Source organism: Scyliorhinus torazame, chromosome 3, assembly GCF_047496885.1.
Source record: "Scyliorhinus torazame isolate Kashiwa2021f chromosome 3, sScyTor2.1, whole genome shotgun sequence".
Lineage (NCBI taxonomy): Eukaryota > Metazoa > Chordata > Chondrichthyes > Carcharhiniformes > Scyliorhinidae > Scyliorhinus > Scyliorhinus torazame.
In genome coordinates, this window is record NC_092709.1 from 261,131,716 (window position 1) to 261,150,630 (window position 18,915).

The 18,915-nt window shown below is 43.3% G+C and overlaps 1 protein-coding gene across 4 annotated transcripts in view; it reads left to right on the forward strand.

Annotated features, from left to right (window-relative positions):
• The window catches only part of LOC140409077 (probable E3 ubiquitin-protein ligase HERC1), a 701,933-nt gene that overhangs the window by 110,304 nt on the left and 572,714 nt on the right, over nucleotides 1–18,915 (forward strand). For 3 of the 4 annotated variants that reach the window (XM_072497165.1, XM_072497164.1, XM_072497166.1), the window contains exons 10-12: nucleotides 743–914; nucleotides 8,838–8,972; nucleotides 10,459–10,624. In XM_072497165.1, coding sequence (XP_072353266.1) covers nucleotides 743–914; nucleotides 8,838–8,972; nucleotides 10,459–10,624 — 473 coding nt within the window. Of the gene's footprint in view, nucleotides 1–742; nucleotides 915–8,837; nucleotides 8,973–10,458; nucleotides 10,625–18,915 lie in introns of those variants that run through there. The other variant, XM_072497168.1, reaches the window with a different exon arrangement.

An 18,915-nucleotide genomic window follows, 5' to 3' on the forward strand; every position in this document is an offset into this window, starting at 1 on the left:
TAATTAACCAATCCTCTATCCATGCTACTACTTTCCCCTTAATGCCATGCATCTTTATCTTATGCAACAACCTTTTGTGTGGCACCTTGTCAAAGGCTTTCTGGAAATCCAGATATACCACATCCATTGGCTCCCCGTTATCTACCGCACTGGTAATGTCCTCACAAAATTCCACAAAATTAGTTAGGCACGACCTGCCCTTTATGAACCCATGCTGCCCCATTGTCGGAGGTTACAGAGGTAGGAAAGGTGAGAACAGTGAGAAGATTTAAACACGGGTGAGTATTTTTAGTTAGATGGATTGGAGGACTGGGGCCAATATGTCATCTAGGATTGAGGTGATAAGCAAGTGGGACTTGGTGCAGAATGCAAATCACAGAGGTGAAAAGCCTCTGGCTGAGTGCAACTACCCCAGTCTCTAGTATCTGCCTCCGAGGGCACAAGGTCATTTAAAAAAAAAAATGTACCCAATTCATTATTTTCCCAATGAAGCGGCAATTTAGTGTGACCAATCTGCCTACCCTGCACATCTTTGGGTTGTGGGGGTGAGACCCACGCAGACACTGGAAGAATCCATACGGACAGTGACCTGGGGCCGGGATCGATCCCTTGGCGCTGTGAGGCAGCAGAGCTAACCATTGTGCTACTGTGCTGCCCATCCAAGGTCATTTAAGCTGTCCTTTCTTTTACCACTTGTCACTGAAGCCTGTAACAGAACATTTATTTATGCTTGTTCCAATAGATAATGAAGTTTATGCTTGGGGTAATAATGCAATGGGCCAGTGTGGACAGGGACACACATCAACTCCAATTGCCAAACCAAAGAAAGTAATTGGTTTGGACGGAATACCTATACAGCAAATCACTGCAGGAACTTCCCACAGCTTGGCTTGGACAGCTGCACCAACTGATAGGTAATGAAGAAACTTTACAGTTGTATAGAATATAATGTTTTAAAAATCTGTTGAGCACAATGATTTGCAGTTTCAAAATATGTTTAGAATTCTGAAAAATCTCGTAAAATATATTTTTGAATTTACAGTGCTAAAAGTTATATGCATGTAGGAAAAGCCTAGGAGACAGGCCAACATTAAATCATCCCTATAGCACCCTAACTCTCATTATTGCATGCAGCATTATTTTGATGTCCTCTGTAATTTTTGCTCGTTCACACTTGAGATCCATTTTTGCTGCTTTTCTCTGCATCCTTTTCAGCTCATTTACGTGAGTTTTGTGCTATGGTGACAGGATAAGCTGGATTTTAGTAGGCCTATAGGGACAGGCTGGGAGGCGGTAATTCAGCCGATGGTATGCCCATCATCTTCATGGAGTCATGCCCTTTTGGGAGTGGCGGGAAATGTTGTGGATAGCCTGCCCATCCGGAACCTAATTGAGCCACTTAAAAAGTCTATTAAGGTTCTCTTCCTGCCTCTGCTGGCATTTATCCAATAGTTGGGAGACCCTCAGCTGTGTGAGAAGATAAGCAGATAAACCTTGTGACTCATGGAGGGATGGGCACACCTGTCCCAATCTGCACTTACCTGATTTTGAGACACATGGCTATTGATGTGTTCTCATATGAACAGGAATAGACGTTTCAGCCCCTTGAGCTAGCTGTCATTTACCTAGATTGTGAGTCTTTTATATCTTCTGCAGTACTCCTGTACTTCTTGATAAAAGAGAGAAGGGAGTCTGGGTGACTCTTTGTCGAAGCTCTGAGAAAGAGTCATCCAGACTCAATGTTAGCTCCCTTCTTTCTCCACAGATGCTGTCAGACCTGCTGAGCTTGTCCAATATTTTCTATTTTGGCCTGTATTCCTTGATGTCATTGGTATCTAGATATCCTGCTTACAAGGAGACTTTCACCTCAGTCTTTTGTTCCATCCAGCATCTAGAGCTGATGCTGTTGTCTTATTGCACACCTAGCACTTCATTACTTAGCTATCTTTTTAGATATGCGGAGTTGCGAGTTATCCATGTCCCATGGGTCATTTTTATTTGTCATTTAAAACGTCCAGTAATAAATTGTTCAGTATAATTGAAGATGTCATTATTTTGAGTAGCATAATAGAATGATTTGAACTATAATTGAATGTTGTGGGCATCTTTGGTAAGATGTTTTAATCAATTTTAGTTACATATAAGAACATTTTGTTATTTGACATTCTATAGGGCATGTAAGGTTTTCTACATTTTCTGGTTGGTGGCATAGATGGGGAGATAAATAAATGCTGATTTATTTTTACTGTGGTTAACCTGGCAGAGTAACTTGGGTAACTGCTGTAAGTTTTACAGTTTCAGTTACAAAAGCTTCAAACTGAAGGTAGTTTAGTATACTTAGAATACTTGTGGTATAGGCTGTTTTCTTTGGACCAGCAGTATTCTATTAAATAAATTATTTGAGCGTTTATACTTTTACTGTAATTGATTAATAAGTGAAAGAGTTGATCTTTTATTTGTTATGGGCCAGGGTTTAGAGAACCCCAAAGTGTAGCATGGAGTTCACCTGACCCACAACTTTTAATAGATTGTGGTATGGGGAGCACACGGCCCACTCTACAGGTGTGGTACAGCAGAAATGGAAAAGTAATTTTTAAAGCAAAACAATGTTTATTCTATGAACTCAAGTTGACCTTTTTGATACATACAGTGAACATCTTAGCAACCATCAATTCAAATACAAACCCCAAAGAATACAACACTAAGTAATCCTTTATAACTTCCCAAACAACATCCAGAAGACAGAAGAAACACCTTTTAATAGAAGAACATTAGGTTTACATTCACTACTGAGAACATTTATAATTCTGAATTCACCAAATGATCAAGCGATAGTCTTTTCATGGCAGAGAGATCATCAGTACACCTGCTCTGTCTGGCCCCAGCTCCAACACTGAAAACGAAACTAAAACACACCCTGCAGCAAACAGCCTAAAACAAAAGTGAAATGCTGACAGACAGCCCAGCTCCACCCACACTCTGACATCACTGATAAACACCCATTTCTTAAAGGTACATTTCTTAAACACCCATTTCTTAAAGGTACTCTCGCATGACACCTGCCCCCAAGAAAAAAAAACAATCAACTTCAAGATGGTTTCATTTTTCACTTTTCACCATTCTTTAAGAAATGCACACAGTAAATATATTTTTTTGTTTCAAAAAACAACACGCGCAAACATACAATAATATAGTCCATTTTTGTTGTTCTTCCTCCAACTGAAATCCTTCTCGATTGACAGTCTCTTGAACAAGAAGGTCCTTGCACGATCCGGCCATTTATCTACGCCTCGGCATTTCTCTTTAAAGTCAGATACTTTAGTTAAATGTGATCGCAGAGTCCTTTGTAATTCTCCAACACAGGAGCGTTGGTTATCACAGCTTTCAGGCTGTCAAATGCCTGTTGACAGTCTGCTGTCCACTGAAATTTTTGATGTTTCTTCAGCAAATCCATCAGTGGAGCAATCACGCTACAAAACCTTTGCACAAATGTTCGATCAAATCTACTCATGCCAAGAAATTGCATTATTTCCCTTCGTCTTGAGGGTATTGAAAATTCCTCAATAACTTGGTTTCACATCCTGTGTGACTATTCGACCCTGTCCGATTGTATGGCCAAGGAAAGTGACTTGGGCTTTTCCAAATTCACTTTTGGCTAGGTTTATCACCAAACCCGCCTCCTGAAGTCGATCGAATAACTCCACCAGATGTTTTAAATGTTCTTTCCATGTCTGGCTGAAAATGACCAGATCGTCGATGTATACCGCACAATTGAGTAATCCTGAAACAACTTTGTTAGTTAACCGTTGAAATGTGGCTTTCATGCCAAATGGCATAACTTTGAATTGATATATACCATCTGGAGTCACAAAAGCTGACTTGCCCTTTCAGATAAAGGTACCTGCCAGTCACCTTTAAGTAATTCCAGTTTTGAAATAAAAGCTGATTGTCCCACTTTCTCAATACAATCCTCCAAACGTGGGATAGGATAACAGTCCGTTCTTGTAACTGCATTAACCATTCTATAGTCCACACACAACCGTTGTGTACTGTCTGGTTTAGGTACCATCACTTATGGGTGAGCTCCATTGGCTGCAACCCATTTCAATTATGCCATTTTTAAGCATACTCTCAATAACCCCAATTTTAAGGGGTTAAGTCTATATGTATGTTGTTTGATTGGAACAGCATTTCCCACATCTACATCATGTATAGCCATTTTAGTACTTCCCAATTTATCTCCACAAACTTGCTCATGTGATATCAATAACTCTTTCAGGTCAGTTTGTTTTTCCTCTGGAAGGTAACTCAACAATTTATCCCAATTTTTAAGAACATCCTTGTTTTCCAATTTAATTTGAGATATGTCAAATTCACAGTCATTTGGATTTGGTTCGTCACTTTGAGTTAGAATCATTAAAACCTCCTTTTTCTCTCCATCCCTATCAAAGCACCTTTTAAGCATATTCACATGACACACTCGGTGAGTTTTCCTTCTATCCGGCGTTTTTACCACATAATTCACATCACTTAATTTCCTTCCAATCTGATAAGGTCCACAAAACCTAGCTTTTAAAGGTTCACCTACCACTGGGAACAATACTAAAACTTTATCTCCAATGGCAAAACTACGAACTTTGGATTTCTTGTCCGCTACCCGTTTCATCACATTTTGTGCAACTTTTAAATGTTGTCAAGCCAATTCACCTGCTCTATTTAATCGTTCCCTAAAATTTGACACGTAATCCAATAATGTCATTTCCGATTTCTCACTCACCAATTTTTCTTTAAACAATTTAAGTGGTCCTCTTACCTCATGACCAAAAATGAGTTCAAAAGGACTAATTTTGGTTGACTCATTCGGTGCATCCCTAATTGCAAACAGTACAAATGGAATTCCTTTATCCCAATCCTCTGGATAATCGTGACAATGAGCCCTCAACATTTTCTTTAATATCTGATGCCACCTTTCTAATGCTCCCTACGATTCTGAATTGTACGCAGTTGATTTAAATTGTTTTATTCCTAAGCCATCCATAACTTCTTTGAATAACCTCGAGGTAAAATTTGATCCTTGATCCGATTGTATTTCTGTGTGTAGTCCATATCGAGTAAAGAATTTAAGTAACTCCTCCACAATCTTTTTAGCTGTAATATTACATATTGGAATGGCTTCTGGAAGCGTAGTAGACATATCCATTATCGTCAAAAGATATTGATTCCCATTTTTCGTTTTAGGAAGCGGTCCTACACAATCAATTATGGCCCTCGTAAAAGGTTCCTCAAATGCTGGAATGGGTATTAAGGGCGCTGGTTATCTCACTACTTGAGATTTCCCTATCACTTGACGTGTGACATGATTGACAAAATTTAACTACATCTTTATGTAGTCCAGGCCAATAAAAATGTTTTTGGATTTTAGCTTGAGTCTTCCTGATTCCCAAATGACCACCCACTGGTACCTCGTGCAACTCGCAACACCTCCTTTCTATACCCTACCGGCAATACTACTTGATGAACTTCTGCTCACTTTTCATCCGCCTGCATATGTAAAGGTCTCCATTTTCTCATCAAGACATCACTTTTGCGGTAATAGCACTCTGGTATACACTCAGATTCCTCTTCCGTATATGCTTTCTGATACATCCGTTTTATTTCTATATCTTTCTGTTGTAACTCCGCCAATTTTCCTGAACTAAAAATATCCGCCTCATCCTCCACCTGTTCTTTTTCAACCATCTGATCAAAAATCATTTCTGATAATTGCACTTCAACTTCATCTTCACTTTGATTTCTCCTCTTGTCTTAACCTGTGACTTTGCGACCTTGTTACTACACAATCCGGAAAAATCCCAGGATATTCGTCCTTCAACACTTCAGTTGTCTGATTTTCCACTGGCTTATCAACCACAGTAGGCATCACTCCCACCTGCAATCCAGCTATATCATTACCCAAGATAAACTGTATTCCTGGACAAGATAGTTTCTCTATTACTCCTACTACTACTTCACTCTTCACTGGACTTTCCAACCTTACCTTGTATAATGGAACACTGCTCCTCTCACCCTAAATTGCACATATTACCACCTTTTCTGGCAACATTCTTCCCAAACTACATAACTCCTCATCTCTTGCCATTAAAGATTGACTAGCTCCCGTATCTCTTAAAATTGTGACTTCTTTACCTGCTCCTCCTGATACACATGAGTAATCTTTACCCACACAAGTAAATTCTTTAAAGAGATCTGGCACCTTCTTATCAATCACCTCTTGATCAGGCTGTACAATCTTTTGCACCTCCTTCACTTCACTTGGGCTTTCCTTTACCACTTTAACAAACCCCACTGTCTTATCCTGTTTTACCACATCAGTCTTCCCAATGCTTTTCTTCAACCACCAACACTGTGACTTTACATGGCCTAGTTTATTACAGTGAAAACATTTGAAACGTTTCATGCCTTTTCCACCCTCCTGGATTTCTTTTTTAATCTGAGGTACACCTCTCCTTATTATCTCCCATCAGATCACCTTTACCTTTACCACTTGAATATTTCTCATGTCCACAGTTTCTATCCCTCACAGGCTGAAGCTGATGTCGGAAACCAAGCTTTGATTTATGAACTAATTCATAATCATCTGCCATTTCTGCTGCTAATCTCCCAGTTTTAACCCTCTGCTCTTCCACATGAGTTCTTACTACATCAGGAATTGAATTTTTAAACTCCTCCAAAAGTATAATTTCTCTGAGAGCTTGAAACGTTTTGTCTATTTTCAAAGCCCTTATCCACCTATCAAAACTATTCTGTTTGAGCCTTTCAAACTCCATGTATGTTTGACCAAATTCTTTCCTTAAATTTCTAAACCTTTGTCTGTAGGCTTTGTAGCCACCTAAATTGGCCAGCTCCCGATTTAAAATAGCGAATGGCAAAGGCTGATGGGAAAGTTAGCCAACATAGACAGAAACCAGCAGGTGCAGGTTTGCTGTGTATTTAACTCTGCAAAAGGCCAGACAACATCGATACCAGCGACCATCAGCATGATAATGTAGCAGCCATCGACATACTGATGAGCAATCAACGGGAACAATGAGTAACATTTTGGACACACAAAGCAAAGCCAGACTCCCCGGCGGCAGCAGGAGCCAACACAAAGGAGGTGAACGAGCACCTCAAGACCGCCCATCGATCAGGGAACCGCTCCAGTATTGGAGAAATCGAACCAAGCGATTGGGACAAAGTCCAATTGGGACCAGGTACAGGGTCCTCCCCGAAAGGCGGGAAGCCCCTGGGGACTATAAGAGTTAAGCCCCAAGTTCAAATCGCTCTCTTCCCCTCTGCGTCCTGCCCGGGTCACCCAGCAACACGAACCAACATTGACCGTGACCGGTGCAGTGACCGCCGAACGAAGTAAGTCTTAATTTAACGCTCGCTACGAGATAGGCACTCCTAGCTACCAATCCGTACCAACAATGGCTAGTGAAGTGTTTGCATCACTACCGGAGGAGGTATCTGGGACGTATGAGGTGGTGAAAAAAATCCATCTTAGCTGCATATGAACTAGTGCCTGAAGCTGTTGCTAACTTTTGGTTGGTTCAATTGGCTCTGTTTTATAACCGTTGCTCTCGTGTCGCCAGGTATCTTTATGATACCGCCACGAGGTTCAAGTCCAAGTAATGATCAATAACTCAATACACCGATTAGTAAGATTCAAATCAAAGCACATTTATTATACACAGTAATCGCTACTCATGCACAAATTCTACTTCTAAGCTACTTCTACAACTAACAGACCTATACTTAGCTTCGGACTGGCCCACCGGGTCAGGGGAACAAATGGCATTTCGTTCGGGTTTTGAGTCTGCGGGATTCAAAGTTGGTATGGATTGGTAGCTAGGAGCGCCTATCTCGTAGCGAGCGTTGACTTAAGACTTACTGGATCTCGGCGGCAGTTGAACCGGTCAAGGTTGGTTTGCGTTGCTGGGTGACCCGGTCAAGAAGAACGATTTGAGCTTTGGGGGCTTAACTATATAGTCCCCAGGGGCTTCCTGCCTGTCGGGGCGGACCCTGTACCTGGTTCCAGGTGATTGGACTTCGTTCCAATCGCTTGGTTCGATTTCTCCAATACTGGAGCGGTTCCCTGATCGATCGGTGGTCTTGAGGTGTCCGTTAACCTCTTGTGTTGGCTCCTGCTGGCGCCGGGGAGTCTGGCTTAGCTTTGTTTGTCCCAAATGTTGCGATTGTTCCCGGGGATTGCTTATTAGTATGTAGATGGCTGCTACATTATTATGCAGATGGCTGCTTGTATCGAAGCTGTCTGAGCTTTTGCAGAGTTTAACACACAGCAAACTTGCACCTGCTGGTTTCAGCCTGTGTTGGCTGAATTTCCCTGCAGCCTTTGCTGTTCTCCATTTTACATCGGGAGTTGGCCAACCCAGGTGGCTACAATCCTTAATAATTTCCCAAACAACATCCAGAAGACAGAAGAAACACCTTTTAACAGAAGCACATTAGGTTTACATTCACTACTGAGAACATTTATAATTCTGAATTCACCAAATGATCAAGAGATGGTCTTTTCATGGCAGAGAGATCAACAGTACACCTGCTCTGTCTGGCCCCAGCTCCAACACTGAAAACAAAACTAAAAACACACCCTGCGGCAAACAGCCTAAAACGAATGTAAAAAGCTGACACAGCTCAGCTCCACCCACACTCTGACATCACTGATAAACACCCATTTCTTAAAGGTACATTTCTTAAACACCCATTTCTTTAAGGTACTCTCACATGACAATTGGAAATGTTACTTACATGTTTGTGCTTATCTCTTTCTTTAGACAACTGGTTGCCTGGCACAGGCCTTTCTGTGTTGATCTGGAGGAAAGTACATTTAGTTATTTGCGAACATTTTTGGATAGGTACTGTGATGGCATTAACAATGAGATACCCCCACAACCTTTCTTCTCTCAAAGGTAATGACCAATATTTTGGATTGTGTAAACTTTTGGATTGTGTAAACATATTGATCTGGGAAACAGTCTTGGATATACATTCTAAACAGCTTTCTTATTTTGACCACCTACATTACTTTCATTCTGGACTTCTTTTGATAAAAATAGCCCAATGTTATTGCTGCTTTATCCTTGTCATTTCTTCTCTGACCTGGCTACAAATCTCCAGTTTGATTTCAGATGCACAGCAAAAGCTATATATGTTTCCCTTCCTATTTCTTCATTCTATCCTACGGATTATGTTTTGTTGAAATAACCTTAAATATCCTAACTCTATGGCTTTGTAATGATTTTTTAAAAATATTGTTATTCTAACATTTTCTTCCTGTCACTCAGCTGAATGTGTTACTACAAGGAATATTAAATTACTACTCCCGTTCAAATTTAATCTGCAGCTCCATTCTTAATGCTTCTAAATCCTCAATCTTTTGGAATTATTTGTTAATTCGCATTCATGCACTTAATCAGGACTCAGACTTTTTTGTAATTAAGTATTTTTGCAACTCCTCTTTTTATGATCTGGCCTATATTACTTTCTGGTATATAAGTCCGATACAAAAGTGGGCTTTTCTGTGTTACTCATCCACCGCTAGCATTTGAGTGGAGTCATCATATTGCTGCATGACCTTGATCTCTCCATCTTACTGCTTCCATACAATTTTATATTCAGTTCAAATTATTGTTTTCCTCATTGTGCTTGTTATTATCATTTTCTGCATTTTGTTCGTAATTTGTTGCCCTTGGACTGAGTGGCTTGTTAGGCCATTTCAGAGGGCATCTAAGATTGCTGTGAGTCTGGAATCACATGTAGGCCAAACTGGGCGAGGGCAGCAGATTTCCTTCAGTAAGGAACTGGATAGATTTTTAGGACAATCGCTAGAGTTTCATGGTTCCTATTACTGCGATTAGCTTTACATTCCAGACTTTTATTAATTGAATTCAAATTTGATGTGGTGGGATTTGAATCCCTGAATGCAATAGCCTGGGTCTCTAGATTGCCAGTCTAGTGACATTGCCGGTATACCACCACTTCTGAGCCGCTCCAAACCTAGAAACATAGGAACAGGAATAGGCCATTCAGCCCCTTGAGTCTGTCCCGCCATTCATTGATCATGGCTAATTTGTGACCTAATTCCATATACCTGCCTTTGGCCAATATCCCTTCATATCTTTAATCTTAACATCCTCTATCAATACTGTGGCTTTAAGGACTGATAAGATTCCAGTCTATTCTTTTTGTGAAGATTAATTCGTGATACAGGAAGGCTTTATGAAAACTTAATAGATAATGGTTTACACTTCAGGCACTTTGAATATCTGTCATTTAAGTTGTTTAGTAGAAGCTGAGCTATGGACTGATGGAACGCCAGAATTGCTGTTTCTAAGTCATGATTTGAAATTGTATAGGTCCCTGTAATGAGTTTTGTGCTTTTGTTTTAAAAAACAGGGAACACAATCACTTTGTATTTCTTTGCTTGAAGTTGCTTTCCACTCATCTGTCCCTGGCTCAAGCTGGAGGAACCGGAGCTGCTGTCCTCGGGCAACAGGGTAGACCACTAAGGAACTTGCTTTTTCGGCTAATAGATTCAGATGTTCCAAATTCTATTGAAGAGGTAAATTGTGAAATTCGTCCGTGCTTGCATTATCAGTAGTTGCTCCACAATGTTTGCATTTTTTCTGTGGATGTTTTCAACTACGATTGTCTTTTCATCTATATTGAGAGTTATGGAAATTGGCATGTTTTATTTCGTAATGAGATTGATTTGTAGGCCACAGGGAGGGGGGGCAGGCAGAGACAAAATTCCCCATCAAAATAGTCACCAAGAACGTCAGGGGACTTATCGGCCCAGTGAGAATATCCAGAGTCTTCACCCACCTGAAAAGTATGAAAGCCGTCATAGTCTTCCTCCAAGAGACACACCTGAGGGAGAAGAAAGACCGACTGTGGGTGAGGAAGAGCTGGGTGGGACAGATTTACCATTCATGTTATGGGGCAAAAGTTGGGGGGAGGGGAACCATACTGCTTAGTAATAAGAAAACATTTAATGCGGCAAGGACGGTTACGGACACTGGGAGGGTACGTCATAGTCAGCGGTGTCCTGAACGGGGCACCGGTAGTCCTGGTGAACGCGTATGCTCCCAACTGTGATGACACAGATTTTATATAAAAAAAGACCATGGCAGCATAGCGACCCACAGATTAATCATGGGGGGTGGGAACTTTAACTGCATACTGACAGATAGGTCAAACATGGCAAAAGCCTCCCATCCATTGGCTCCATCTACACCTCCCGCTGCCTGGGGAAAGCGGGCAGCATAATCAAAGATCCCTCCCACCCGGCTTACTCACTCTTCCAACTTCTTCCATCGGGCAGGAGATACAGAAGTCTGGGAACATGCATGAACAGACTCAAAAACAGCTTCTTCCCCACTGTCACCAGACTCCTAAATGACCCTCTTATGGACTGACCTAATTAACACTACACCCTGTATGCTTCCGATGCCAGTGCTTATGTAGTTACATTGTATATGTTGTGTTGCCCTATTATGTATTTTCTTTTCTTCCCATGTATTTAATGATCTGTTGAGCTGTTCGCAGAAAAATACTTTTCACTGTACCTCGGTACAAGTGACAATAAACAAATCCAATCCAATCCAAAAGCACTAGGAGCATTTATGGAGCAGATGGGAGCAGTGGATCCATGGAGGTTCACACACCCAGGGGAGGAGGAGTTCTCATTCTTCTCACAGATACACAGGGCGTACATTTGTATCGACATCTTTGCAATGGGTAAATCAGTGCTTCCACTGATAGTAAGAGCAGAATTCTCCCCGATCGTAATCTCCAACCATGCTCCACACTACATGGAGGTTGGACACGGCCCTCTTGGCCGACAAGACCTTCTGCAGGAAAATATCACAGGCCACAGACAGGTTTATTATCAATAACCAGAATGGGGAGGTCCCACCCTCCAAGTTCTGTGAGGCACTGCAGGCTGTGATCAGAGGCAAGATCATTGCATACAAAGTTCGCAGAGACAGGAAAGAGAGCGCAGCTAGGCAACAACTGGTCGACTCCATACCAGAGGGGGACCGCCGATACTCATGGCCCTGACTGTCGAGCTTCTGGCGGAGAGGAAAAAGCTGCAAATGGATTTTAACCTGCTATCCACCAGGAAAGCAGTACACCAATTCGGCCAGACGGGGGATCTTCTTCGAGCACTGAGAGAAAGCCAGCCACCTGCTGATTCACCAGCTCATAAAGCAGGCAGCCACGAGCGAAATAACACAGGTTAGGGATAACCATGGTAGACTGGTAGCGGAGTCGGAAAAGGTCAACAAAACATTCAAGGCCTTCTACCGGGGACTGGACACCTCGCAATCCCCCAAAGGGAACTCTGGATGAAGCAGTTCCTCGATGGACTGATCATGCCAGTCGTGGGGGAAGATAGGAGGAGGGAGCTGGAAGCACCGCTCGAACTGGGAAAAGTCATGGAGAGCATTAACTCCAGGCGAGGAAGGCACCGGGACCAGACAGATTCCTGGCGGACTTCTACAAAGTATTTGCAGCAGCATTGGCCCTGTGCTTGGCAGGCGATGTTTGCAGACTTGCTAGCAAGGGACACTTTGCCTCTAACACTAGCACAAGCCACTATCTCGCTGATACCCAAGAAAGATAAAGATCCCACAGACCCATCTCGTTGCTCAATGTAGACGTGAAAATACTGGCACAAATCCTGGCCAGGTGACTGGAGAACTCCGTGCCAGAGGCGGTCGCAGAAGGCCAGACAGGATTTGTCAAGGGTAGTCAGCTAACAGCGAACATCAGGCGCCTGCTGAATGTGGCAGTGACCTCATCCAGGGAGAGAACACCAGAAGTGATCATCTCCATGGACACAGAAAACGTCTGCGACAGAGTCAAGTCAAAGTACCTCATTGAGGTATTGGAGTGGTTTGGGTTGGGGGAGGATTCACCTCCAGTACAACACACCCATGGCAAGTCTACGCACCAACACCACCAGCTCTAAATACTTGCAGCTGCACTTGGGCACAAGGCAGGAATACCCGCTGTCCCCGCTTCTATTCGCCTTGTCAATTGAGCCACTGGCAATCGCCCTCAGAACGTTGAAAAATTGGAAAGTGATCCAGAGAGGGGACAGAAAGCACTGAGTTGAACTCTGTGGATGACGTGCTGTTCTACGCCTCGGACCCGCAAGGCAGCATGGAAGGGATTATGAAGCTCCTGACTTAACCTGAGCAAGAGTGAAATCTTCCTTGTGAACCCGAAAGGGAGAGGAACAGAGCTGGAAGGGATGCTGTTTGGGCAAGCCCCAAGCAAATTCCCATACCTGGGGATCCAAATTGCCCACGACAGGACACCGATCCACAAGTGAAACCTGACTAGTCTGGCGGAGGAAGTTAAAAAGGATCTGTAGAGGTGGGACACACTCCCACTCTCCCTAGCGGGGAGGGTGCAGATGATCAAGATGAATGTGCTGCCCAGTTTAGTCATCCTGTTCAGATCCATACCGATCTGCGTCCCCTAGACCTTCTTTAACAAAGTTGACAAATTGATCACGGTGCTTGCCCAGGGGGTGGGAAGAATCCAAGGATCCCCAAAAGAGTCCGACCAAGAAAAATAATTATGGGACGCCTGGCCTTCCCAAACTTACAATACTACCACTGGGTGGTCACAGCAGAGAGAGTGAGGAGGTGGGTGAAGGAACCAGAAGAGCACAATGGTGAGTATGGAGGCGAGTTCTTGCATAGGGACGACCCTCCGAGCCCTCGCCACAACATCTCTCCCATCCCTGCCAGCCAAACACTCAAGCCCAGTGGTAGTTGCCACACCCCGGACTTGGAACCAAATGAGACAACACTTCGGTATGACCAAAATGTCCACCATGGCCCCCATCTGCAGCAGGTTTGCGCGAGCCAGGATGGGCCTTTAAGAGGTGGAGACAGAACAGAGGGACAAAGACAGTTAGGAACTTCTACACAGATGACAGATTAGCGAAGTTAGAGGAACTGACGGAAAGGTTACAACTGCCCAACTTACAAGTCAAAAACATCCTCCGGAGGAGATAACATCATACCCACGGACACCGACACACTCTGTGATAGAGGAACTGTTGGACGTGGGTGACTTAGGTGGGGGAACTGGGGATCTGTATGGGCGACTGTGAGAGCGGGCATTCTCCCCGCTGGATGAGACATGGGAAAATGGGCGGAAGAACTAGGGACAGAAATAGGGTGGGGACTCTGGAGCGAAGCACTGAACAGGGCCAACTCCATCTGCAAATGCGCAAGGCTCGGCCTAATGCAGCTGAAAGCGTTGCACAGAGCACACGTAACTAGAACCTGAATGAGCAGGTTCTGCTAAGAGGTGGAGGACAAATGTGAAGGATACCAGGGAGGCCCGGCCAATCACATCCACATGTTCTGGGCATGCCCCAGACTTGTCGGGTTCTGGACAGCCTTCTTTGAACCAATGTCCAAGGTTGTGGCAGTGCCGGTGGAATCAAGCCCAAAAGTGGCAGTTTTCGGGCTATCAGACCAGCCAGAACTATTCATGGGGAGGGGGGCCGATGCTTTTGCCTCCCTAATTGCCCGTGGAAGAATCCTGCTTGGCAGGCGATCAGCAGCACCAAAGCTGCAGACTGGCTGCGACCGATAGCAATTTCTCCATCTGGAGAAATCAAATTCACCTTCCATGGGTCGGAAGAGGGCTTCCACATGACATGGATCTATTCGTGAGGAGAAGGGTCGACGTCCTAGCCTTTACCGCCCCCCCCCCCCCCTCCCCCGCAACCCCCTCCCAGAAACATGTAAATGGCGGACCAATGTACATCCAAAAAGGGGACGGATTGAAGCGAGGCTATCTGGGTAACCTGCATGTTTTCTGAGGGTGCTGTCGCATGCAAATAAGTAAAACCCGAAAAATGTCATATAAAATGCGAAATCAGTAAAATACTTAAAGTTAGGGGGGTGGGGGTGAGACAGGGTGAGGGGTGGTTAGCTGATATTACTGGGGGGGGGGGGGGGAGGTGGAGGTGGTTACTCCTGTTATATATTTATTGTATGGTATATTTTTGTAAACTTTGGGAAGAAAAATCAAAATCTCTAAAAATATTTTAAGAAAAAGAACATGTGGCTGTGAGAAAGATGTTTGAGAAAGAGAAGTCAGATAACATTTTGCTCACATTGCTTTTGTGTAACTCTTAATAAATTCCTGTCCATCCTTGGTTGCTGTAACTGTATGGCCCAGTGTTACACACCCCATTGATGTTAAATGCAAAGGTATCCCAAAACCCAGAAGGGTAACTTGCAACACTGGATTGTAGTGGTGTCTGTGTTTTTTCTGGTATAAGAACATAAGAAATAGGAGTAGGCCATCTGGCCCCTCGAGCCTGCTCCACCATTCAATGAGATCATGGCTGATCTTTTGTGGACTCAGCTCCACTTTCCGGCCCGGACACCAGAACCCTTAATCCCTTTATTCTTCAAAAAACTATCTATCTTTATCTTAAAAACATTTAATGAAAGAGCCTCTACTGCTTCACTGGGCAAGGAATTCCATAGATTCACAACACTTTGGGTGAAAAAGTTCCTCCTAAACTCAGTCCTAAATCTACTTCCCCTTATTTTGAGGCTGTGCCCCCTAGTTCTGCTTTCACCCGCCAGTGGAAACAACCTGCCCGCATCTATCCTATCTATTCCCTTCATAACCTTATATGTTTCTATAAGTACCCCCTCATCCTTCTCAATTCCAACGAGTACAGTCCCAGTCTACTCAACCTCTCCTCGTAATCCAACCCCTTCAGCTCTGGGATTAACCTAGTGAATCTCCTCTGCACACCCTCCAGTGCCAGTACGTCCTTTCTCAGGTAAGGAGACCAAAACTGAACACAATACTCCAGGTGTGGCCTCACTAACACCTTATACAATTGCAGCATAACTTCCCTAGTCTTAAACTCCATCCCTCTAGCAATGAAGGACAAAATTCCATTTGCCTTCTTAATCACCTGTTGCACCTGTAAACCAACTTTTTGCGACTCATGCACTAGCACACCCAGGTCTCTCTGCACAGCAGCATGTTTTAATATTTTATCGTTTAAATAATAATCCCTTTTGCAGTTATTCCTACCAAAATGGATAATCTCACATTTGTCAACATTGTATTCCATCTGCCAGACCCTAGCCCATTCACTTAGCCTATCCAAATCCCTCTGCAGACTTCCAGTACCCTCTGCACTTTTTGCTTTACCACTTATCTTAGTGTCGTCTGCAAACTTGGACACATTGCCCTTGGTCCCCAACTCCAAATCATCTATGTAAATTGTGAACAGTTGTGGGCCCAACACTGACCCCTGAGGGACACCACTAGCTACTGATTGCCAACCAGAGAAACACCCATTAATCCCCACTCTTTGCTTTCTATTAGTTAACCAATCCTCTATCCATGCTACTACTTTCCCCTTAATGCCATGCATCTTTATCTTATGCAACAACCTTTTTTGTGGCACCTTGTCAAAGGCTTTCTGGAAATCCAGATATACCACATCCATTGGCTCCCCGTTATCTACCGCACTGTTAATGTCCTCAAAAAATTCCACTAAATTAGTGAGGCACGACCTGCCCTTTATGAACCCATGCTGCGTCTGCCCAATGGGACAATTTCCATCCAGATGCCTCGCTATTTCTTCCTTGATGATAGATTCCAGCATCTTCCCTACTACTGAAGTTAAGCTCACTGGCCTATAATTACCCGCTCTCTGCCTACCTCCTTTTTTAAACAGTGGTGTCACGTTTGCTAATTTCCAATCCGCCGGGACCACCCCAGAGTCTAGTGAATTTTGGTAAATTATCACTAGTGCATTTGCAATTTCCCTAGCCATCTCTTTTAGCACTCTGGGATGCATTCCATCAGGTCCAGGAGACTTGTCTACCTTTAGCCCCATTAGCTTGCCCATCACTACCTCCTTGGTGATAACAATCCTCTCAAGGTCCTCATCTGTCATAGCCTCATTTCCATCAGTCACTGGCATGTTATTTGTGTCTTCCACTGTGAAGACCGACCCAAAAAACCTGTTCAGTTCCTCAGCCATTTCCTCATCTCCAATTACTAAATCTTCCTTCTCATCCTCTAAAGGACCAATATTTACCTTAGCCACTCTTTTTTGTTTTATATATTTGTAGAAACTTTTACTATCTGTTTTTATATTCTGAGCAAGTTTACTCTCATAATCTATCTTACTCTTCTTTATAGCTTTTTTAGTAGCTTTCTGTTGCCCCCTAAAGATTTCCCAGTCCTCTAGTCTCCCACTGATCTTTGCTACTTTGTATGTTTTTTCCTTCAATTTGATACTCTCCCTTATTTCCTTAGATATCCACGGTCGATTTCCCCTCTTTTTACCGTCCTTCCTTTTTGTTGGTATAAACCTTTGCTGAGCACTGTGAAAAATCACTTGGAAGGTTCTCCACTGGTCCTCAACTGTTTCACCATAAAGTCTTTGCTCCCAGTCTACCTTAGCTAGTTCTTCTCTCATCCCATTGTAATCTCCTTTGTTTAAGCACAAAACACTAGTGCTTGATTTTACCTTCTCACCCTCCATCTGTATTTTAAATTCCACCATATTGTGATCGCTCCTTCCGAGAGAATCCCTCACTGAGATCCTGAATCAATCCTGTCTCATTACACAGGACCAGATCTAGGACCGCTTGTTCCCTCGTAGGTTCCATTACATTTGGTTCTAGGAAACTATCGCGGATACATTCTATAAACTCCTCCTCAAGGTTGCCTTCACCGACCTGGTTAAACCAATCGACATGTAGATTAAAATCCCCCATGATAACTGCTGTACCATTTCTACATGCATCAGTTATTTCTTTGTTTATTGCCTGTCCCACCATAATGTTACTATTTGGTGGCCTATAGACTACTCCTATCAGTGACTTTTTTGTCTTACTATTCCTGATTTCCACCCAAATGGATTCAACCTTATCCTCCATAGCACCGATGTCATCCCTTACTGTTGCCCGGATGTCATCCTTAAATAACAGAGCTACACCACCTCCCTTACCATCCACTCTGTCCTTCTGAATAGTTTGATACCCTTGGATATTTAACTCCCAGTCGTGACCAGCCTTTAACCATGTTTCAGTAATGGCCACTAAATCATAGTCATTCACAAAGATTTCCGCCATCAACTCATTTACCTTATTCCGAATACTACGAGCATTCAGGTAAAGCACACTTATGTTGGCTTTTTTATCTCTGTTCTGAATCTTAACATCTCGATCAGTAACCTCTCCTAAGTTATATTTCCTCTTAACCTTTCTCCTAATTTTCCTTGTCGTTGAACCCATATCTTCATGTAACAACCTGCTGCGTCGCTTCCCATTAAGGTTTTCACTTCCCGTTTTATTCCTTGTAGTATTCCTGGTCCTATTCACTGAGCTCCCCTCAGTCACTGTACCTTGTACTGTCGTCCTTTTTGATTTTTAACTATGGCTTCTCTGCCTTACACTTTCCTCCTTACTGCCTTTTGTTTCTGTCCCTGTTTTACTACCTTCCAACTTCCTGCATCGGTTCCCATCCCCCTGCCACATTAATTTAAACTCTCCCCAACAGCTCTAGCAACCCCCCCCCCCCCCCCCATAGGACATCGGTTCCAGTCCTGCACAGGTGCAGACCGTCCGGTTTGTACTGGTCCCACCTCCCCCAGAACCGGTTCCAATGTCCCAGGAATTTGAATCCCTCCCTCTTGCACCATCTCTCGAGCCACGCATTCATCCTATCTATCCTGACATTCCTACTCTGACTAGCTCGTGGCACTGGTAGCAATCCTGAGATTGCTTTATAATTAATAAAGAATATTTATTAACTTAAAACAAAAACACA